The 22141-nt window shown below is 47.7% G+C and overlaps 1 protein-coding gene across 3 annotated transcripts in view; it reads right to left on the bottom strand.

Annotated features, from left to right (window-relative positions):
• ADD2 (adducin 2) overlaps nucleotides 1–22141 on the bottom strand; it is a 105631-nt gene that overhangs the window by 10332 nt on the left and 73158 nt on the right. For 2 of the 3 annotated variants that reach the window (XM_047746731.1, XM_047746732.1), the window contains exons 5-14: nucleotides 21730–21881; nucleotides 21235–21315; nucleotides 18413–18562; nucleotides 16840–16983; nucleotides 14744–14842; nucleotides 10322–10495; nucleotides 5341–5598; nucleotides 4127–4246; nucleotides 3146–3235; nucleotides 1057–1204 (exon numbers count right to left, since the gene is read on the bottom strand). In XM_047746731.1, coding sequence (XP_047602687.1) covers nucleotides 1057–1204; nucleotides 3146–3235; nucleotides 4127–4246; nucleotides 5341–5598; nucleotides 10322–10495; nucleotides 14744–14842; nucleotides 16840–16983; nucleotides 18413–18562; nucleotides 21235–21315; nucleotides 21730–21881 — 1416 coding nt within the window. Of the gene's footprint in view, nucleotides 1–1056; nucleotides 1205–3058; nucleotides 3236–4126; nucleotides 4247–5340; nucleotides 5599–10321; nucleotides 10496–14743; nucleotides 14843–16839; nucleotides 16984–18412; nucleotides 18563–21234; nucleotides 21316–21729; nucleotides 21882–22141 lie in introns of those variants that run through there. The other variant, XM_047746733.1, reaches the window with a different exon arrangement.

Raw genomic sequence — 22141 nt, 5'->3', positions numbered from 1 at the left:
GCAGGCTTCCCATCCATGATGTTTACGTATGGCTTATTTATTATTTATCTAATTTTCTTGTTCAGCCCAAATAATCCCTAAGGATAGAAAGCACCACATTTTCTATCTATTTTTTCAACTGTCCCATTAGAACTTCAAGCAAGCTAGCAAGGGTTTTTCTAGGGCCTGTTTGTGCCCAGGAAGATGGCTGACCCTGGGTGGGGTGGGGGGTTGTGGAAGAGGGTCCTCCTGAGGGAATGACAGCCCAGCCTGGTGGGCAAAACCAGGAACTGAATTCCTCTGTGTCTCAGACCCCAAGTGCTCTTGAAACAAAGAGAAGGGACAGCTCAAAGGTGGAGTGGGGTAGAGAGGGACAGAGAGGGCTTTTTAGCTGGAAGAGAGGCTTGAGATGGAAGTTCTGGGGTCAGGATAGCCAAAAGGGAAACCATGCCCGGAAGGGACAAAGGCATGAATGAGAGCATACAAGCGATCATGAGTGCATATCTGGCACTCAATACAGAGAGATGGGCTTGCCTGGAGATTCTGAAATAAAGAAGGAATAAGGAAAAGACCAGAGGTAGCTGGTGCGAGTTTTCATTGCCAGGCTAAAAGGTTTATACTGGATCTGACAGATTCATAGTAATTATCACTATTATAATTATCTTATCATAGCTCATTTTATCTGACCTCCCCCGTACTTCCAGGCCCTGTTCTAAGCACTTATGAGGATTACCTCCTTTAAGCCCAGGTGAGAGGGTCTGACAAGGTCATGGCAGCACGATGTCACCGTGAGGTGCTGGGCCATGAGGACCATTACGTAAGTCACAGCATCACGCTGGTAAGAATATGACTTGGCTGATGGGGCAGGAAGGGCAAACTGGGAATGTGATGGGGGAGAGGGAGAAGTGAAGGCTGAACGTGAAGGCGAGGCAAGGCTAGATGGAGCCCCAGGGGGCCTGTCAGACGGGAGGCATGGGTCCCAGGGTCACTGGCGGGAGCGAGCCTTGCTGGTTGCTCTGCTGCCCCTCTGGGTGCCCCCAGCTCTCCCTCCACTCCGGGCCAGCCCGGCGTATTTACCGTCAAGCTCTAGTTTCTTCCTCTCCACCTCCTTCTTGTATTCCTCCAGCTCCTGGTCAGTGAGTTGGCTGAAGGGGTTGGGCACGGTCTCCTCTGAGTCGTCTTTGGTGTCTGCATCGCCCTTGGACATCAGCTGGCTCTCTGTAGACTGAAAGTTAACCACAGAGTGTGTGTTGCTCTCTGAATGCTGCAGTCAGGGCCCAGGCCCGAGCGTCCTCTCAGACTCATGTGGCTGCCAGCAGTCCTGCCAGGGGCAGCGTGGCATGCGGCTCCTCGGAAACAGCTCAGGGCCTTGGGGCAGGGCTTGTTCATTCCTTCCCACGGCTACCTCACCCCCAGACCTGGGTTCTTTGCAACTGCCTGGATGAATGCAGGGAGTCCACCCTCTGCCCCGGAAATAAAATCAAAGGATGCTCCCAAGTGGAAGGAAGACACACGTTTATTGCAGACCCTCCTGCGGATGCTTGCAAGCCATCACTACGCAAATACAGTCAACAGCCCGGAGTCAGTTAGCCAAAAGCCAGCAAGCAAAGCATTGGCTCAAGCCCGCTTCATGCCAGCCATTCCCCACCGTGCCCTCCTCCCACCCCCCAACAGCAGCACAAGCCACAGCACACAGCAGGAAGTCAAATGCAAAACACACAATGGCTTCAGCGTTCTCAGTCCAAACTGTTAGTCCTGTTTTGCACACAGTCATAAATTACAAGGGGCCAAGGTCCTGAATCTTGGATCTTCAACCTGCCTGGACTGCAGGTCCCTGGTGGGGGACGTGGGGGAGAGACACTGGCCAAAACCCCTGGGGGACTTTGTGGAGCTGCCGCCTCTGGGAGCTCACCAGCGGGGCCTTGTGTGAGCTTCAGGAATCCTTTGTCCCCTCCAGCCCATGACAGGGTCTAAAATTCAGACCCCGTAGCCCTCTCTCCTAATTTGGCATCCTCAGCTTGGCCTTTGAGAATGCGCCGCCCTGAAGCTGAGGCCAAAGAGCGCAAAATGCAGGGGAGGCGAGCCCAGGACAGTGGGCCCATGCCACGCACTCTGGGCTGCCTTCCCTGGCTTGCCAGGTCCTCTGAGGGTGGCCCGTGGCATCTTCAGAAACAGAAGTAGCACGGGCCTATCTTAAGGAATCACAGAGTTCAAAACAGAATCCAAGCCCAGGGTCCCAAGAAGAGGGACTCAAGGAGAACACTTGGCACAAATGGCAGAGTTTTTATCAATTTTGCTCACTGTATTGAGCTCCCACCCCATACCATGGGGTTTCTCTATCCGTGGTCCCATGGCACTTTTGGCATTCCTCATCCTGGCTAGTGGCAGTGGGTGACAATGGTGGTACAATGACATAACCTTCACACTTCCCTACATGGGCACCCACCTTGTGGGCTGCAGCCTGCCCTCAACGATCTCACTTTACTCTCCAGAGAGGAACAGTTCCTGTATCTTTCCTCTTCCTACCACTAAGGAAAATGCTATCCACGTTGCTACCTTGCCATAAGTAGCAGTGGTCTTCAACAGAAGCCAGAATTCTAATCTTTATCCTTTTTGCTAAGCACTAGACAAACACTGTCCTATCTCAGGCATGAAAACAACTTTATACTTTCTAACTCTATGGGGGTTTGTGTGGGCAACTAACCGTCCCAAATGGAGCACCAGTCCTTATGTACATGCCTCCTCTCTGCGACCCCGTGAGCATCTTCCCAGAGCTATGGCCTCATGATGCCATATCCACGCACAGAGGCCAGAAATGCTCAGGGCAGGCAGGCCTGGAGCAGCCGGGAGCTGCCGGCCACACTCCTGTGATGCCCACTTTGCAGGATACCAACAAAGGGCAGAGTGGAGTTCCATGGGTAAAGCATGGAAGTCAGCATCACTCCGGGGGCAGGCTGGGCTGCTGCCCCCCTGCCCAGGACCCACAGGGGGCAATTACACACTGTCCCTGGTCCTCACAGCGTCTGTGCTGTAGCAAGAGCACCAGCGCCCAAGATCAGGGGAGGGTGGGCATGAGGACTCAGGGGTCCTGCTGCCCAGCCCCAGGTACTGAAGACCCAGAAGGCAAACATGTTTCCCCTCCAGACAGGGGCAGCTTCTGCTGTACCGGGCTTCGACTCTTCTCAGCGATGACACTCGCCAGGAGCTGGGACTGAGGCCCTGCCGACTTCACGTCTTGTCGGTTTTGTTCTCGAATCTGTGAGGCAAGGGAAGGGGAGAGTGAGCTAGCTGTTGAGCATCAGTGTGTGGGGGGAGGGGGCATTCAGAGGGCATCCTGGTGTTTCATGTACCCTGTGACTAGGGTCTACAAAGGTCCTCCAGTGGGGGTGAGGGGCCTCTCTCCCCTATTTCTTGACACAGTGTGTCCTCTAAGAGACAAATGACCAGTTTGTAAAATACCAGATTCTCATGAACTCTGAGGAGGTAACTGTAAGAGGTGAAGAGTGAGACGAGGCACAGGAGATCCTTGACGGGGATCCTCACGCTTCACTGAAGCCCCTGAGAAATTTCTTGACCATCACAAACTCCTGGAACCACCCTACAACTACTGAATTGGAGTCCCTCCTTGGGGAGGAACAAGAGGATTGACCCTGGCACGTGCATTTTAAACCAACCTTGCAGAGGGTCCTTGAACCATACAGTAAGTCACTGCTCTGGGAGTGCACCCGACCTTTTGGAGGGGGTCTACTACAACCTAAGTTTTTAAAGTAACATGAGAAACGTGAGTGAGTGAACTGTAAAGCAAAGGTTGAGAGATAAATATAAAGGATTTTGAAATTTTGAAAATGAGCCAAAAGGAGAATAGCATAAAATTCACAAAAACTCAATTTGTGGGCCGGTTTTTTAGACGTATCTAATGTCTCACACGAGCCCTCTATATGTATGAGGGTTATTTAGGACCATGTTAAGTATAGAATTAGCACAGTGCTAGAGTTGGGCCCATAAATGGTCGTTTCTTTCCCCTAAGCGGAATCTGGGGTTTTGATAAGAAAGGTACATCCCAGAAAGTCAGCTCATATTTGTGGGACCTGAGATGGCTCCCCGCTTGGGGGAGAAGAGATGGTAAGAGAAGCAGCTCCCGTCTTACCTTGTTCCGCATGTCCAGCACTTCTTGGGGGTCGGTATAGAGAGGCACAAATTGGTTTGGGTTTTCGATACGTATTGGCATGCCACTGCTGGATTTCTCCACCTCATCAGCCTTCATCCACTGAACACACATAAGGCCAGGGTAAGGCAAAGGAATAAATCACCATATCTTCCCCTATGGCCCACCCCTGAGATCTGGGCTAACCGGCCCCCCATGGAAGGTCAGCAAGCCTATGCAAAGATGTTCTCTCTTCTTGGGCCTCCTTCAGGACTGTCGTCTCCCAAAACAGAGATGAGGAACAAATGACCTGGTTGCCAAAGAAGGCCCCCAGATCAACAGTCAGCCATCAAGAGCGCTGGAGAGTGGGGCTCAGAACCTTGACAACCAATGTGACAAACAGGCAGCCACTTGAACTTTAGTATCATATGACTTATTGATTTTCAATTTTATTTACTTATTTAGAGGGAGAGAAAGATAGGGGGAGAGAGAGAGAGAGCAGGGGGACAGGGAGAGAGAGAACCTCAAGCAGACTCCACACGGAGCACGTAAAGCTTGATCTCACAACCCTGACTGAGATCATGACTCGAGCTGAAGAGTCCAGTGCCAACTGAGTCACCCAGGTGCCCTGACTTACTGATTTTAATTTGCAGGGCTTCATTTTTTTTTTCTAATAAAGAGCTATCCTACTTGGCTTCCAGCTGCTTTACTATTAATGAAACATCAAATTAGAGTTGATGTGTGTGTGTACTGGTGCGTGTGTGAGGGAGACAGAGAGAGAGAAAGAGACAGACAGAGAAGGTGGGGGAGGGAGGAGACAACTTAATAGAAATTAATATCCCACCCACTTTCTGGGTTTGCACCAGATGGACAGTCCAAATGTTGGATGCCCATGTACTTCCCAGAAGGACCCTGTAAAAGGTCCTTGCAAAAGCCAATTGCTCCTGGGTTTTGTGCTATTGGGAGTGAGGTCCAGCCCCCTGGAGAAATTTCACCCCCTGGAGAAATTTGCTCCTCATCCCCAAAACTCAGTGCAGAGTTGCAAGAAACTGGTGATCAGAGGCTCTATGGGCATGAGCAGCTGCTCCTAGATGCCCAAGAGGAAGCCCTAAAGGGAATAACCCAGCCCAAGGGATATTTGTTCTGTTCTCCTTTTAAAGCTGCTTGACTCACAAATGGAGCCACATGCCCTCCCTCCACCCCGATCTCCTCCTTACTGTGGTCTTGGGCCGGGGGGTGCCCATGCTCCTCTGGACCTCATCGGCCACATTGACCCGCAGGTAGGTGTTGGGCGTGTTGAGCCAACGGGTCTTCTCCTTCTGCTGCTTCTGGGCATGCTGCAGCAGGGCGGGCACCGGGGCACCGTCCTCCTCAAACACGAAGGCTGTGACAGTGGCTGGGATCTCCACCTCACTTTTGTGTTTGGTTTTCTCTTGAACAATGGGGTATCGGTACGGGTAGCCTGTTCTGTAACCCTAAAAAGGACAGAAACAGAACCACTTACTATGGGGAACATGGCCCCCACGCACATATCGCAAACACTTCGCCCCCCTTCTTTCTGAAGGACTCAGTTTAACCCAAAAACTCCATAACACAACGTCAGCCTTGCTGCTCCTTTGATGTGTTTCAGAATTGTTCCCTTCTCCTGGTCCCCCAGCCTCTTCCTTCGCCCCAACAAGCCCTCTGATCAGAGCTAAGAAAATCCCTAGAACCTTGCACACCAGACAGACAAGGCTCCTTACCCTAACAGTGCTCCAATTTTCCATCTACTCCAGGGGTCCTTGGCCATGGCTACACACTGGGATCCTGGGCCCACCTCAGAGTGGCTGATTTCCGGTAGAGAGGGGTGTGATCTGGGCTGCAGGATTTTTAAAAGCCTTCCAGCTCTTTCTAACAGTCAACCCTCATTTTCTTGACTCCAAGACTTCTAAACCATTTCCTTCTTGGAACCCTGAAACTTGACTCAGGAACATCCTTGTATCCTAAACAAGACCACGTCCCACAGAGATAGAAATGACTCCTGCTCAGTGAGAACATTCAGCCACCTTGACACCTCCTCCTATGATTCTTTCTTGGCTTTGCCTATCTTCTTCTTCTTTTTTTTTAATATATTAAAGAGATATTAAAATATTTTTCTAATTATAAATACAGACTTATCTAGAAAAATCAGGCAATATGGAAAAACATAAGAAAAAAGTGGGTTCTATTAAAAAAAAATCTCATCCCCAGAGATAACCACTAAAAATCTTTCTGGTCATCTCTGTAAAAAAAAAAAAAAAAAAAAAAAAAAAATATATATATATATATATATATATATATGTGCGCATGTGTGTTAGCATATATATAATATATAACTACAGAATATATATAACTGGATAAAAATGGGACCATACTGCATAAGCAACTTTACAAGCTGTTTTTCTAGTTTATTGAGATTTTTTCCACATTACTAAACCTATAATACATAGAAACCTTTATTTTTTAATGATTTAGTAAAAAGTAATTGATAGCACTGACACTTTGTCATTTTTAAAATATCATAAACTACTGTGAAATAATATCTTTATACATTTTTCTTTAGGCAAATCTATTTTCTTTCATTCTTTAAATTATTCTCTTCTTGAATTCCTAGAATAAAAAGTACCAGGCCAAAGGATATACATTAAAAGTTTTAATGTATTTACCATCTTCCCAAAATGTTGAGCCAATTTATACTTCTACCAGTTGGGCTGGAGTTCCCAGCTCTCATCTCCCTCCCATCTGCTGAATATTGCTGAGGTTTAAAAAAAAAAATCTTTGGGGGCACCTGGGTGGCTCAGTGGGTTAAGACCTCTGCCTTCCGCTCGGGTCGTGGTCCCAGGGTCCTGGGATCGAGCCCCGAGTCGGGCTCCCTGCTCAGCAGGGAGCCTGCTTCCCTCTCTCTGCCTTCCTCTCTGCCTACTTGTGATCTCTCTGTCAAATAAATAAATAAATATTTTTAAAAATTAAAAAAAAAATCTTTGGTAGTCAGAAGGGTTAAAGTAAAATCCTCCAATTTTTTAAATTCTTTTTTGATTAGTAGTAAAACTAGACATTTTTAATGGCCACTTGAATGTCTTCCTTTGTAAACTGCTTGTGTTCTTGGTTCATTTTTCTCTTGAGATATTGTTTTCACATTGATTCATAATACCTCCTTCTACATTAAGGATATTAATTTTTTGACTGTCACAGATGTTGCAGTATTTTCCTCCATAGTTTGTCTTTTAGCTTTATTTATGATGGGAGGGATAGTTTATAAAAATATACATTTTCCATTTAAATATAATCATATCTGTTAATTTTTGCCATCATGATTTCACACTTTCCCACCATACCTGACAAGTTCTTTACCAACATAAGAGCATCAAAAATATAAATAATCTTTTTAATATCTATATGAATTTACTTTTTATGTTCAAATTTTTGATAAATCAGGAGTTCATCTTGTTGAAAGGAATGATCCACCTTATTTATTTCCCAAAGGGCCAGCAATCTTTCTCCCACTGCTTTATAAGATGCCTTCTTGCCCCGTGTTAAATTCTCATCCATTTAGGATCTATTTCTGGATTCTCTAAGCTGTCCCACTGATTCCCCTGTTCATTCTGCCCTGGTGCCCCTCTGCTCTTCTGTTTAGTTGATGAAGTTTTTCATGATTTACCTTGTGATGGGACAAGTATCCCTAATCACTTTTCTTTCTATAGGATTTCCTATCCATTCTGAAGTTCACTTGGAAAAACATTTTTGCTAAGTCCTCTGTGCTCCCCTCTCACTGAAGGAGTTTATTAATTTGGAAAAGCAACCTCTTAACCCTATGGAATTTTCTAACCAACAGGAAATTGTGGCTCTTTATTAAATTCAGGTTTTCTCTTGATGCCTATTGGTAAAGAATTATGGTTTTCTTTAAATCAGTTCTGCTTCATGTTTTATGTTCTTTCTGCATTTGCAAATGGGCTATTTTCTCCCATTACTATATTTTCAAATATATTATATGTTGAGATGCAAAAAAGCTATTAATTTCTAAATACATTTTCATAACTGACTACTTTAAAATTTTTTTATTTTTTTAAAGATTTTATTTATTTGTCAGAGAGAGAGAGCGAGCGAGCACAGGCAGACAGAGTGGCAGCAGAGGCAGAGGGAGAAGCAGGCTCCCCGCCGAGCAAGGAGCCCAATGTGGGACTCGAACCCAGGATGCTGGGATCACGACCCAAGCCAAAGGCAGCAGCTTAACCGACTGAGCCACCCAGGCGTCCCCATAACTGACTACTTTAAAAGGTACTCACTATTTCTAATATTTTTTCTCCGTTGACTCTTTGACATTTTATAGACATGTAACCATACTATCTAAACTGAATAGTGATTTTGTTTCCTTTTCAATATTTGTTTTATTTTTATACCTCACCACTTTAGATTAAGTTCCAGTGTTATTCCAGAACAGTAATAAAAGTTTGGATAGCAAGAATCACTTGTTTTGTTTCAAAATTTAATGGAAATTCTTCTAATGTTTTACCAGGATATTGACTCTTGTTTTGAGAAAAATATCATTTTCATCATGTCGAATAAGTCTTCTCCTCTCTTAACAGCTATTATTTGTATAAAGTGACACTACCTTTTTATCAAATAATTTTTGATATTTATTAATGGCCAAAAGGTCCTTTGATGCACTAATATCATGAAATATATTTAAAAGATTTATGATATTAAACCATCCTTGAATACTAGGAATGAGCCTTCACTTGGTTTTTATGTATCATTATTATTCTAAGGTTATGCAGGATACTACCTGCTAGCTTCCATGCAGCACTTTTTATCGACTCAAAGCAAGATTGGTCTGAATGTGTTATAATTATTATGGTTTCATGTCCCACTTTCACTCTCTGAAACAATTTAAATGGCGTAAGAATTGTCTGTATGTTGGGCGCCTGGGTGCCTCAGTTGGTTAAATAACTGCCTTTGGCTCAGGTCATGATCCTGGGGTCCTGGGATCAAGCCCCACGTCAGGCTCCTGTTCCGTGGGGAGCCTGATTCTCCTTCTTCCTCTGCCTGCTGCTCCCCCTGCTTGTGCACTCTCTCTCTCTCTCTCAAATAAGTAAATACAATCTTTTAAAAAAGGGGGTTTTTTGGTTTGTCTGTCTTCTTAAAGATTTGAAAGAATTCCCATATGAAACTGTCTGGCTCTGGTGCTTTATTTAGGCGTGGGTTACTTGGCACATGAATGTCAATGGGAACTGTATCTTCAAGGTGGGTTGTGTTTTTCATTAGTATAAAGTGACCCTCACAGTCAGCCTAGTAATAAGATAGGGATGGTTTGGAGGGACTGGAGGCAAGGAGAAAAAGATTAACTATTGCAATGACCTGGACACAATAAAGAGGGTCCAAGGAAGTAGCAGTGAGGAAGGGAACATGGATCAGATATAGAAACGGTCCAAGGATAGGTTTCATCTTCATTTCTCTGAGCAGTCAAAGAAGTTATGGTTTCTTCCTGCAACTAGCTTCTCATCGTGCACGCTTTCTTCTTGTTCTCCAACTGTCTCCTATTTATATGTCATATTATCAACTAAATTGTTAGATTTTGTATCCTTTATTTTTTTTTAAAGATTTTATTTATTTATTTGACAGAGATCACAAGTAGGCAAAGAGGCAGGCAGAGAGAGAGGAGGAAGCAGGCTCCCTTCGGAGCAGAAAGCCTGATGGGACCATGACCCGAGCTGAAGGCAAGGGCTTTAACCCACTGAGCCACGCAGGTCCTCCAAGATTTTGTATCCTTAAAGCCCACCTAGACACATACCAGTTAACTCCTTACATGACTGATTCATTCAGTCATTACGACAGGGTGTTGTTCGAATGCTGCTCATCAGAATAAGGAAATTAGAGTATTATGTGGTTTCTACATTAAAGTCATGAGATAACAAAGGCAGAACTAACTATAAAAGAGTGAACTGTGCCACAATATAAGATGTCATCAACAGCCTTTAGAACGGGGGCGGTGAAGGCCATCATTTAAGAAAACTCAATTACTATTAGAATGACCACAAATTCTGAGACAGTTGCCAATCAATGAGGCTTTAACAACTTCACCCTGATGCTGTTCTCATGCCCACATACTGCGTCCCCCCTGACTGGTTCCAGGGCACTGAGTCTCAACCAACTGGCTGGGAAGGGCAATGGCAGGAGACCCACCAGGTTGTCCAGCATCCTCATGAGGGCCTCAAACTCGTGCTCCCCCAGCCGGTTCTTCTGCATAGGCCCAAAGGTGCTCCCTGCCCACTGCACGGAGCCCACTTGGTGGGGTCGGTGCTTCTCCTCCAGGAGGATGAGGTTGTCTACTCCCCCAGCGCCAGACAGGGCAGAAACCTGCAGTGAAGAGCAGAAGGACCTTAGTATGCATGTGCGTGGACACATGTCCAGAAATGTGAGCTGTATTTGGCTTTTTCCTGCCCAGAGGAAAAGCTACTCCAAAGTTACTGGACATGGACCCACATTCAGGGAAAGAGGTCTTAGCAGTTTTTTCCTCATGTTAGTTCTTAGAAACTATAGAAGAGGAGGAAGAGCAAGTGTCAAACCTTAGGAATAAAGCAATACAGAGGGCTGAAAAGTTACCTGGGATACTGACCAACCTCAGTTTGTGATTACTTCTGGGGAGGGTGGGGAGTACGGTCAGAAAAGGCTCCAAAGGGGACTTCAATTCTTGTCAGTAATAAGTAAAAAGGCTTTTATTTTTTTGAATCTGAGTGGTGGGTAGTGGATGTACATTATTCTTCTGCACCTTTCTGTGTGTTTGAAATATCTTCCCTTGCCTTTTTTTTTTTTTTTTTAAGCAAAAAGTCACTTGAAAGAAATAGGCTGGCTCCTCGGCCAATAAACCAGGAGAGTAGCCTGATGGCCCGAATGAGCTGGCCTAAAGGCAGAGCTCATCTTCCACAGCGGTACTGGTCAGTCGAGGAAACCCAGACGAAGAAGACACCTGAAGGGCTGGGAATACACAGCCAGGCCCCGTGGAGGGTCAAGAAGCTTCGCCGGTGCTCTTGGGAGTATTCGCCCCACTGTCTGGGCTCCTCAGCAAGGGGACAGAACAAGTGGCTGCTGGCGATGAGCTGAGTATTAGGACAAGAGGTGGGTGTATACAGCAGATGATTTTAGAATGATCCTAGAAAACATTTATTAATCTAATTAATCATACCCATCTAATGGTACCTTCTGTCTACTCAGATATAATTGGTTATGATTTGGCATCCAGGGTGAGACCAGCAAGAAGGAGAGAGCGTGGTTTCCGAGTCTTCTCGGCAGGGAGCCAGGTGTCCTGTGCTGCGATCAGATTAATATTTGATATCTCCTGTAAGCCTACTTATTACAGGAGAAGGATTTGATTATATAAACTTCCAGTGTTCCCGTTTTTACTGAAAAGGAAAGGATGCAATTGAGCTTGCTGGCCGACATGCATCTATGAGCCCGTGAGGACCCGTCACACACCCCCAGAGCGTGTTAGATCCACCAGTGTAACAAACGGCTCCTATGAGACTTCCTGGAGGTCAGCCAGGCCACCTTTGCAAGGTGACCCCTGTCACGCTGTGAAGAGGTGGAAGGAAGAACACTCATTTGGGCTGCATTTTTATCTGGCAAAGGTGGAGACTTGAATAGTCATTGATGCCATCCTCCCACCAAAGCTAAGGGTCCTTGTCCAGTATCCCTGGAAGATAGCCAGCTGCATGCTTAGTGAGGCAGCCTACTACACTGTTGTCCAAACGTTTGAAGGGTTACGGTGAGTTGATACAGATTACAGAGTGCAAATCCACCTTTTTGCTATGTTCGTTCACTAATTCCGGTTTGGGCCTCCGTTGCCATGTTTTCTCATGCCGAGGTCCTGCGTCCTCCAGAGGCTGATTGCGAGGGAATGCACTCTTAATGGCAGCCAATCCCAGCTGGCAGATCCATTACCTGGTTCATCCCAGACCCTCACCTGGCCAAGGCGGGGCTTGGGACCCTGGAATCCTGACTTGCAGTGCTGTCAGCTGATCTTTCCCGCAGACCCTCATCTTCCCCGCCCCCCCGCCAAGCAGTACAGTGTAGTGTTTAAGAACATGGACTTGGACACAGGCTGCCTGGGTTTGACTCCTGGCACTGACACTTACTTGCTGTGTGACCTGAAACAGCTATTTACCCTCTCTGTGCCTGTTTTCTCAACTGTAAAATGAAAAAAATAGTAGTATCTACCTTATGAGCATTATGGAGGGTGATAATTGTAAAGCACCTAAGAGCACCTGGTGCAGAGAGTGCCACATCAGTGTTTATGATCAATATATGCAGAGGTTTTACAATGAAAGAAACAATGTGCCCAGGGGACTAGTCATTCATGGAGGAGAGAACAGCCCACATTCTTACAAGAGCTGGGCCTCCTCCCACCTCCCTCTTCCCCCATCAGTTTCCATGGCGATGGGGAGCAGATGGAGAAGAATTGCCTGAGCAAGTCTGCTCTGTAAGCAGAGCAGGGAGCTGCCTCTCTCAGCTGAGGTGACCCAGTTTCCTAGAACCCCAGACCGATGGAGAGCGATGAGAACACTGTCCCCAGGAAAACGGACTAGGCTCTTAGCCTTGAACCACTAAAATGACCACAGCCACGTATGCTTGTCGGCCAAGGTCAGTGAGGGAGAAAAGGAGGCCCACAACGGAAACAGAACGTCAGTGGAGGCTGTTCAAGCAGAAATGAGCCTGGCCAGGGGCTGCCATCCCAACAGCATCTGCAGACTGCTAGCCCCTGGGGTCACCCATGCCCTAAACCACACACACCTCTGGTCTAATCTGGCCTGTTCTGCTTCTACACACTCCAGCTTCCTTTCTCTCTCTAGAAGCCTCCCTGAAGCCAAAAAGAGCCATGGGTGCTTTTCTGGGGGTTATTTGCTTCCATTGCCTGATGCACTTTAACAAGGTCCCATGGAATGAGTCCTGACTGAAAACAAAGTGACAGCAGGCAGGGCCAAGAGAAGCCGCTGGGGCTGTCGGGGCTGGTGCCTGGCAGCTCTGCGCTTTCATCTCCCCAGCTGCTAGACGGCCATCCTGCCTTTGGTTAAACAGTACAGAGGCCATTTCTCAGTGTAGAGAGCCCCACCCCACCACATGGTGGGGAGGCAGAGGCATCTCCCACCATTCTTTTTCAGGCCATGCTGTCTTTGCAAAGCTGTAAGAACTATTTTCTCGTGGAAACCTCTTCTTTAGAAGGAAGATGGGGGGGGACTCATTAGAGCGCAGATATGGGGAAAAGAAAGAGTCTGCCAGGTTCTAACATCAGTCAGGGGTAAGAGCTCAGGGCCCACCTTTGGTTGGGGCAGGGAGGCCGCTGCATCAGAAAGGAACTGCTTTGATCCTGGTTTTCCCTTCTCCACCTTCTGTTCTGACTACTGCTGTCTAGGGGGATAGAGCAGTCTCATCCCACTTCTAACACCTCTTCATCATTGTCTTAACAACTGTCCTCTCAACATACTCAATTAAAAACTATTGAGAAAGGTGCCACTTGCAGAATTCTCATTCCGTGGGAATTACAGAACCTCCACTAGCAATGCCTCTGGGATTATCCCATTCTTTCCCCTGTCCTACAACTCCTAAAACAAAGGCAGGCCTTCCGCCTGGGGCGCTGCTCTGCCCAGACCAGCCAGGGGAGGGCAGACAGGACACCCAAGGACCTTGCAGAGGACTGACTCATCCTGGAGCACTTAGCTCTCCCTTCTGTCAACTGAGTCCTTAAAATACCATCAGCAACACCTCTCCTTATTTGAAAGGCCCCAACCTCACAAGGACCCCTTAGGCCCCCGATATCCAGCTGAGGAAACACAGACTGTGGAAAGCAATTCCCTGACCCAAAGACACATATTCCAGAGCTGGGAAGGATGGTGAGTGCCTTCAGCTGGCAAGACCCCCTTACTCACCCCTGCCAGCTTGCCACACTGAAGTGGGCATGTGTTTGGCTTATGTAACACCCCCTTGTCTGGCAAAACTATAGGATTTGTGTTTTCCTATTGCTTTTCCACCCATTTCTTTAGGGGTCCCATGGCTGCTGACAATCCCCACCCACCCTCCACCCCATCCCCAACAAGTTAGGAGAACCTCCTGATGGGCTCCCTGGATGTTATGCTGGGGGTTCCCTGGTGTTCAGGGTTGCCATGTGTAACTTCATCCCTTTCTGGGCCAGACCATGTTCATGATCTGTGCAAACTACACCCTCCAGACAAAAAAAAAAAGACCAACCTATGATGTGGTGTCTATCTGGCATAGCTAGATGTAACAATTATACCCCAGGTAACACTTAATGGTAAGAACGGTTATATCCCCTGTTACGATTTCTCCTACGCTCCGACTGATGGACCTGGGGAGCTCCCTGTCCCAGGCACTGCCCCCCAAGAGGAGGGTACTGGTTGTTAGGCAACAGTGATGAATATTTTAAAGTTACAAAACTGATCATAAGTGTGAATCTTTAGAAGGATAAGGTGGTGCCAAGGCAGAGAAATAGGGCAAGGCTTTTAGATGGCTGGCTCCCAGGACTCCTTAAATCACGGCCGGTGGGGCCTCTGCCAGAGCCACGCCAGGGCCCCCTCCCCAGGGGACCTTGCTCACCTGTATCTCACACGCAGCCTGCAGGTGGAAGATCTTATAAAACGCCTCCTCCACGGTGTCACCTAGAGCTACCACTCCATGGTTTCTTAGCACCAGGATCTGCAGAGGAGCAAATGGCCAATTAAAACTTCAAGCTGTTTAAACTTTAGTGAAGAAGGAGAGATCTTTCATTTACTCCAGATCAGTTTCCATATCCACTCCCAAAGCATGCCCTCAACTCCTTGTTCATTCTTCCCATACAAACACCCCAGTGCTACCCCACATGTGATGCTAACCCTAAGCAACCTCCCTAACAAATAAAAGATGCTTTTTATTTTATTAATTTATTTTTTAAAAAGATTTTATTTATTTGACAGAGAGGGACACAGTGAGAGAGGGAACACAAGCAAGGGGAATGGGAGAGGGAGAAGCAGGCTTCCCGCAGAGCCGGGAGCCCAATGCGGGGCTCCATCCCGGGATCAGTTCAGGATCATGAACTGAGCAGAAGGCAGCCACTTAATGACTAAGCCACCTAGGTGCCCCTAGAAGATGCTTTTTAAAACAGAGACTAGAGAGCTTGGTGGATCTCTTTGGGCTATCCCTGGATTTTTAGGCCTTGGAGAACTTCGAAGTCTGAAAAACTTGTGTCTGTGTTAAAGTGAATGAAATTACTTCATGTCCAATAGAAGGGTCTAACCTCAAAAGCAAGCTCTTGCTCCTGTGACTTAGTTGGCTTGGAAATCAGAACCCAAGAGGGTGGCTCTCTGCAGGGTGGCCCTGCAGAGACAGGTGAGTCCTGTCAGCTCTCTGGACCTCAAGTCTCCTCTCCATGAGCTCAGTGAGGCCCCAGTAGCTCTAAAATCCTCCACCTCTGTGAAGGAGGCAATAGTGACCTTCTACTCTAACTCTCTGGTTTTTCAGAAGAGGAAACAGAAGCCTAAGGAAATCAAAAGGCTCCCAGCTAATCAGGGGCAGAATCAGAACTAGAACCCAGGTGTTCTCACTGTTGGAGCAACGTTTGTGACTCTGCCAGGAACAGGCAGACAAAAGGGAAAGAAGCAGAAATGAGTTTATACCAAGAACCTGACTCCCCAAAATTCAGATCAGAAACTGTTTTCTTGATTGGTCTTATCCTCATGAACTCCCTGAAACCAGGTGATGCCTGTCCAGCAGCAGGGACACAGACCCGGGCTGAGGCCTACGGGCCTCATCATCTCATCGTCTCGTGCTGAAACAGCTGGAGGTTTTTCCTCTCAAGTGCCAGAGAAATGGAAAGAGAGGAGGACTCTGGCCTAAAAAGATTTTGCAGATAGTAAATGCCCCATCTCTGAAATTCTTGTAGCATTTCACAGATGTGAACATCTCCTCCCTCTCCGGGCACTACTAATGAGGCTTTAGGGAATGTGGGAGAGAGTGGCGGGGTTTCTCCTCTGTGTCAGAGATGGGAAGGCGGAGGCTCCCAGACTGGAAATGACTCAGGCAGTGAGTGCCTTTCGAGGACAGAGTCAAGTGTCCATCAACCTAAGCTCAGCTTCAGAAATTCCCATACTAAGCTGCCTACCCCTAATGATGTGCTGTGAAGAAATAAGTCTTTAGATTTAAGCCAAACAATACGAGATTCCGTTTTTCTCTATCAAGTTAGCAAAAGAAAAAAAAGTGGTGGGGCGCCTGGGTGGCTCAGTGTGTTAAAGCCTCTACCTTCGGCTCAGGTCATGATCCCAGGGTGCTGGGATCGAGCCCTGCATTGGGGTCTCTGCTCAGCGGCGATCCTGCTTCCTCCTCTCTCTCTGCCTGCCTCTCTGCCTGCTTGTGATCTCTGTCAAATAAATAAATAAAATCTTAAAATAGTGATTTGGAAAATATTTAATAATATGCAAAGGTGTTTACTGGATATTACTAAGGGAAAAAAGGAAAATAATTTTATGTTCTTAGTTTGCTAAAGATATATGAATGCTTGTGGAATGCACGCCAAAATCTCGGGATAATGGGATAAAGAATTTCATTTCACTTTTTTGTTTACGTGCAACTTCTACACATTGTCCGCTGAACACATGTCACTCATGAGGTAGGCTTTGGGCAATCCCACCCGAGTGTCTTCCCGCAACAGCTGAGCAAACCTTGCAGGTGGGTCCAAGGCACTTCTGCAGGCTGATTCGATCCGCTTCCTGCTCCATCCCACCATTGAAGTCATAATAGGCCATGTCCCCCACTAGCAGGGCATTGTGGGAGACAGGCAGGAGGCCACACTTCATAGCCGACACCTTTAGCGAGACAATGGAAGTGTCAGCACCTGCAGCTCCCCCATCCCGTCTCTGCCCTTTCCTCAGAGTGGCACAGCCAGGCTCTCCTCTGGGGACCAGTGGGCTTGGGAGCAAGCCCTCAAGAAAGGCACTGCCCTTTGACTCTGCTGCACCTGGCTGGGCTCTGGCTTTCTGTCTGCTTCCTCTGATGTCTTTCCATCACCATTTTGACAGTAGCTACATCAATATACCTCTCTCTAAAATTGCTACAAAGAATGCCTTTGAGAAAGCTAGTGCTGCTGCCCACCCCCCTGCTTTTCTCTTGTCCTAGGACTCTGGGAAGAGGTTGGGGGTAGTGGGGCTACCTAGCACCAGGCTGGAGTGAAGTAGGGTCTCCGGGCCTCTGGGGTGAGCTTGTGGAAATCCTCAGCCTTGAGGTCAGTGCGGAAAGAGGGAGGCCTATTGAGAGGCCCCCTTTGACTAGTGACAGGGCAACAAGAGTGCCAGGGAATAGGGTTAAAATCCATGCTCCATACCCTGCCTTTTATTAAAAGCAAGGAGCATGGAGAGGTTTAGGAGAGCCTCTTGCTTTTGTTCCCTCATTCTGCCCCACGAGTAAGCCAGGGCTCTGCAGAAATGGATACTCAGCACAAACAGATCATTCAGTCTTGGCCAAATTCTGGAAAATCTGCGTGCTCATAACTGGTGTGCTTTGCAGAAAAACCCTGAGCCAATGAGCAGTCCACTCTGCTCATGCAGGGGTAAGGCCTAGAAGTCAGTCAGATGGGTTGAAGGTTGAGAGGACACCCAGACCTGCTTGGTTGCTGCCTTTCCAAGTGACATTACAGTGCTTTAGGTACACGTGGAGAAATTGCCAGAGACTCTGAGGGGACAACCTGATCCTTAAAGGTATTCCTTCTACTCTCTCTGAGTTTTCCTTGCTCCTGTCCTCAGCTCGCAGCCTACCCCGGGCTATGAGAAGTGGACAAGTCCAGGTTCCCACCATCTTATGTTTTATCAAGCTCTCTCCTCACCAGGGCCTGGGCTGGGGGTGGGGGTTGGGGCAGGTGCCAGCCCTCAGTCTGGTAGGACTGGACTGAGTGGAAACGTAAGAGGTGCTGTCACTCGGGTAAGTGGGATTTGTGAGTGTATGTATTGGGGGGAGGGGGACACAGTAGAGCAAACACTGCATATCTTTGCCTCATGTCCCCAGATGAATACTTCTGTGCTTAGAAAAATGGAGAGGATTAGGGTGACCACACTGGATGTTTCCCGTCCTCACCTTGTCCTGAGTTCCAGGAAAACGTTCCAGAACTGTTTTAAATAAGGAGATTGACACTAGCTTGGGGAGACTTAAGTCTTTCATCAGGGAGCCCCTCAGAGAAGCAGGCAGCATGGGCCTGCTGCCAGCCTTGGGGACAGAAATGCTGGCCTGGGAGTGGACACTCACGGCGGCAGTGGCTGGTGTGTGCAGATGGATGACACAGCGCACGTCGGGTCTGGCTGCGTAGATCGCCGAGTGCAGACAGAAGCCCGTGGTATCCACGGGGAAGCAGCTGCTGCCCTTCTCTACCACCTCTCCCAGGATGTTCACCTTGATCTGGACAGGGAAGAGAAACTCAGAGGCACAGGGTGGGGATGGGGTGGGGGCAGGCGGTGGGGGGCACCCAGGACTCTCCCAGGAGGTGGGCCATACCCACTGCCTCCAGGATTGAGGAGCAGGCTAACAGGAGAGTTGGCTGAGTATAATTCAGTGGCGAAAACGCTAGAGTGGAGTTTCTCAAACTTGACTGGGTGTAAGAATCACCTAGAGATCCAGTCAAAATGCAGATTCTCTGCAAACTGGGGTGGCCACCCTGGAGAACAGTATGGAGGTTCCTCAGGAAGTTAAAACTAGAACTAACCTATGATCTAGCAATTGCACTACTAGACATTTACCCAAAGGATACAAAAATACAGATTTGAAGGGGCACGATAGTCAAACTATGGAGACAGCGCAAATGTCCATCAACTGATGAATAAATATGTGAAGTGTGTGTGTGTGTGTGTGTGTGTGTGTGTGAACACCACTGCCTTACTATGTTGAGGGCCAGCCAGAACCACCAGCAGATGTGTGTACACACACACACACACACAGTGAAATATTTCTCAGCCATCAAAAAGAATGAAATCTTGCCAGTTGCAATGACATGGATAGAGCTAGAGTGTATTATGCTAAATGAAACAAGTCAGTCAGAGAAAGACAATTACCATATGATCTCACTCACATGTGGAATTTAAGAAAGAAAACAGATGAAATATGGGAAGGGGAAAAAAGGAGTGAGGGATTCTTAACAATAGAGTATAAACTGTGGGTTGATGGAAGGATGTGGGTGTGGGTGTGGGAAGGGCTCGCTGGGTGATGGGAATTAGAAAGGCACGTGTTGTGACAAGCACTGGGTGTGGTATGTAAATGATGGATCACTGAATTCTCCTCCTGAAACCAATATTGCACTGTATGTTAACTAAAATTTAAATTAAAAAAAAAAAAAACTTTCAGATTCTGATTCAACAGGCCAAGAATGTGACCCAGGAGTCTGCATTTCTGACAAGTTCCCAAGTGATAGTCGTGCTGCTGGTCCACAGAACACACTTTGGGTAGAGATGCTAGAAAAGAGTGAATCACAGAATTCTCTAGGAGAAGATGGGAGGAGTCTTTGATCCCAGTAAAAGAGGGGGATCTGAGAAACATTCCCAGAGAGTAACACCTAAGCTGAAACTTTTTGGGTATTTTTGTTCTTTATTTTGAATTTTTAAGCTTCATACACAAAAGTAAAGATAATAGTATGATAAACACCCATTTACCAATCACCCAAAAGCTAGATCTAAAGGACAGGTAGAAACTAGTCACTGGTCTTATAACCTGCTCTTGAAGCCAAGGAGCTAGTATATGTCATGGCTAGCAGTCACACATTTGTGTGTGTGTGTGTGTGTGTGTGTGTGTGTGTGTGTGTGTGTGTGTGAGACTCACCTGCTTACAGTGCTTCAGCGGCTCTGCACGTCCAGCAGAGCAAAGCCAAAGCACCATAACAATGCTCTTAGGGCCACGTATCATCTGGTCCCCATGCCCCTCTCAGCCTCACTTCCAGACTCTGAATACGTGAGCCAGACGCAGCCCCTCACTGTCCTCCTAAGTGCACCAGGATGTGGCATGTGCCTGGCTTTGTGCAAACCGTCCTCCTCCTGCTGAGGACATGGTTCTCTCTGCCCAGTCTCTCCCTACAGCCCTCATCTAAATCTGCTTCTCCTGTGGGCTCCTGGGGACTTAGCTCCTTCACCATCGGGTCAACCCAGATGTTCCTCCCTTGCCCCTTGCACCTTTTCTGGGCTCTCCATCTTTCCTGCTGTATGGGAGCCTACTTTACTGAGTTTAATCATTGTCTTGCCTGCCTCTCCAATTAGTCACAAATGCTTTTAAGGCAGAGCCTGTGCTTCCTTGACCCTAATGTGGCTTGGCCATGACCTCCTTAGGTGGCTCTGTGCAAGTCACTTACCTCCCTGGGCACCAGCATCCTCTCCTGCCTGTAAAGGGGCTTTGGCAGCCCTCAAGGTCCTACCCTGCCTAGATATTCTGTCACTTTGTCAGCTGACTCTTTTAATTGCATACCTGGACACCACTATCTCAAGCCTGGTAGAGGCCCTGAGGTGGCAACCTCTGCCCTCAGGCGAACAGCACAGCAGCTGCAGCCCACGCATCTAAGATCCCCTGGGCCTCTTCTGCTTGTAAGACAGTCCTTTCTACTGTTTTCCTCTTCCCACCCAGGAATCTTTGCTGATTAAGACCAACTTCTGGAAGTTTCTTCCTACTATACCTAAAAGGAACAAGAGAACCAAAAGGGGTCCTGGAAGCTATTGTTAATGGTACAGCACTAAGCCAGTCTTGCACTGCTTTGAGACAAAGTGGTGGCTGTTGTTTTAATATATTCCCCAAACTAGGATGGCCTTCCCATTCCCAGGCTTTGGGGACCAATCGCAGGCACAGAGGACCGTAGGCCCATCTCCGCCCCCTCCTCCCTCCTATTGCACTGGCTGCCTGTGCTCATATCTGGTCTCATGGTTGGGTTGTGCTCTGGGCATCCTGCTTTGGGGCTGTGTGTCTTCTCTACCCCCGCCAGACCACAAGCTCCATGAGGGACAGGACAGCAATGGCTAGTCTGGAGATGACCTGTCACTGATGACAATGTCTTGTCATTTCAAGAAGCAATGGGCAGCGAGAGGCTAGACTATACTTACCAGGCTGGATGCGGTGACTTCACTGCAAGAAACTCCCTTGGGGCTAATCAGGAAGTGATCCTGTTCCTTGTTGACTCTCAGCTGAAGGGAAGACACATGTCCTCAGTGGCAAGGAGACAGTGGGGTCATTTCCAAGGACCCTCTGCATGAATCCCTTCTTCCCCTGAATCCACTGCACCTAAAACTCCCAAGAACCCTTATCTCTCCCCAGCACCTGAGAGATGAAAAGGACCTGGCCTTTATTTAGAACTGGAGCAATGGACCTATAAGAGGAATCTCCCAATGATCAAGGGTAGCCCTGGAAATAGGATCCAGGAGTTCCTAGCTCCTGCTCCAGGGAAGTGGCCATGGGAAGCTTGTCTATTTTAGGTGGCCACAGTGGTTAGAAACGTTGGAAGGGCTCAGTGCATGGCCATGCCTACAGGCAGGAGCTCCCCTTGGGATTTTGTCAGGGCCACACACAGCACCTACCCCACCCCAAGACACTCTGCTCACCGTGACGTAGGTGTCGCTCAGCTGGGCCCAGCCATAGAGGTCTAGGAGACGATAAACGCTGCTGATCTTGCACCTCATGCTCCGCTCGCGCTTGGCCAGGTTCAAGTAGTCAGCTGTGTGGAGGTCATTGATGGGCGTCATCATGGAGAAGTCTGCAGAGAAACAGGGTGGGGACAGGGCAGCTCTCAGGGTCAGGGCTGCTGTCTGCCCTCCTTCCTTCTTCGCCCTAGTCCCCTCTACATTCTCACTGGCGCTACAGCTGCACAAGAGACTTCCATTGGCAGGGAATTAAATACTCTTTGACCCTCATCCAGGGGGAGAAAATCCACAGAATGGATAGCTGTGCCCAAGGAAGACTTCTGCTTATTCATGGCATTGCTTTTAGTCAAAAATTATGGCAAGATTCAAACCA

The sequence above is a fragment of the Lutra lutra genome, chromosome 9 (assembly GCF_902655055.1).
Source record: "Lutra lutra chromosome 9, mLutLut1.2, whole genome shotgun sequence".
In the NCBI taxonomy this organism is placed as follows: Eukaryota; Metazoa; Chordata; class Mammalia; order Carnivora; family Mustelidae; genus Lutra; species Lutra lutra.
This window is presented reverse-complemented; position numbering and strand designations above follow the sequence as displayed.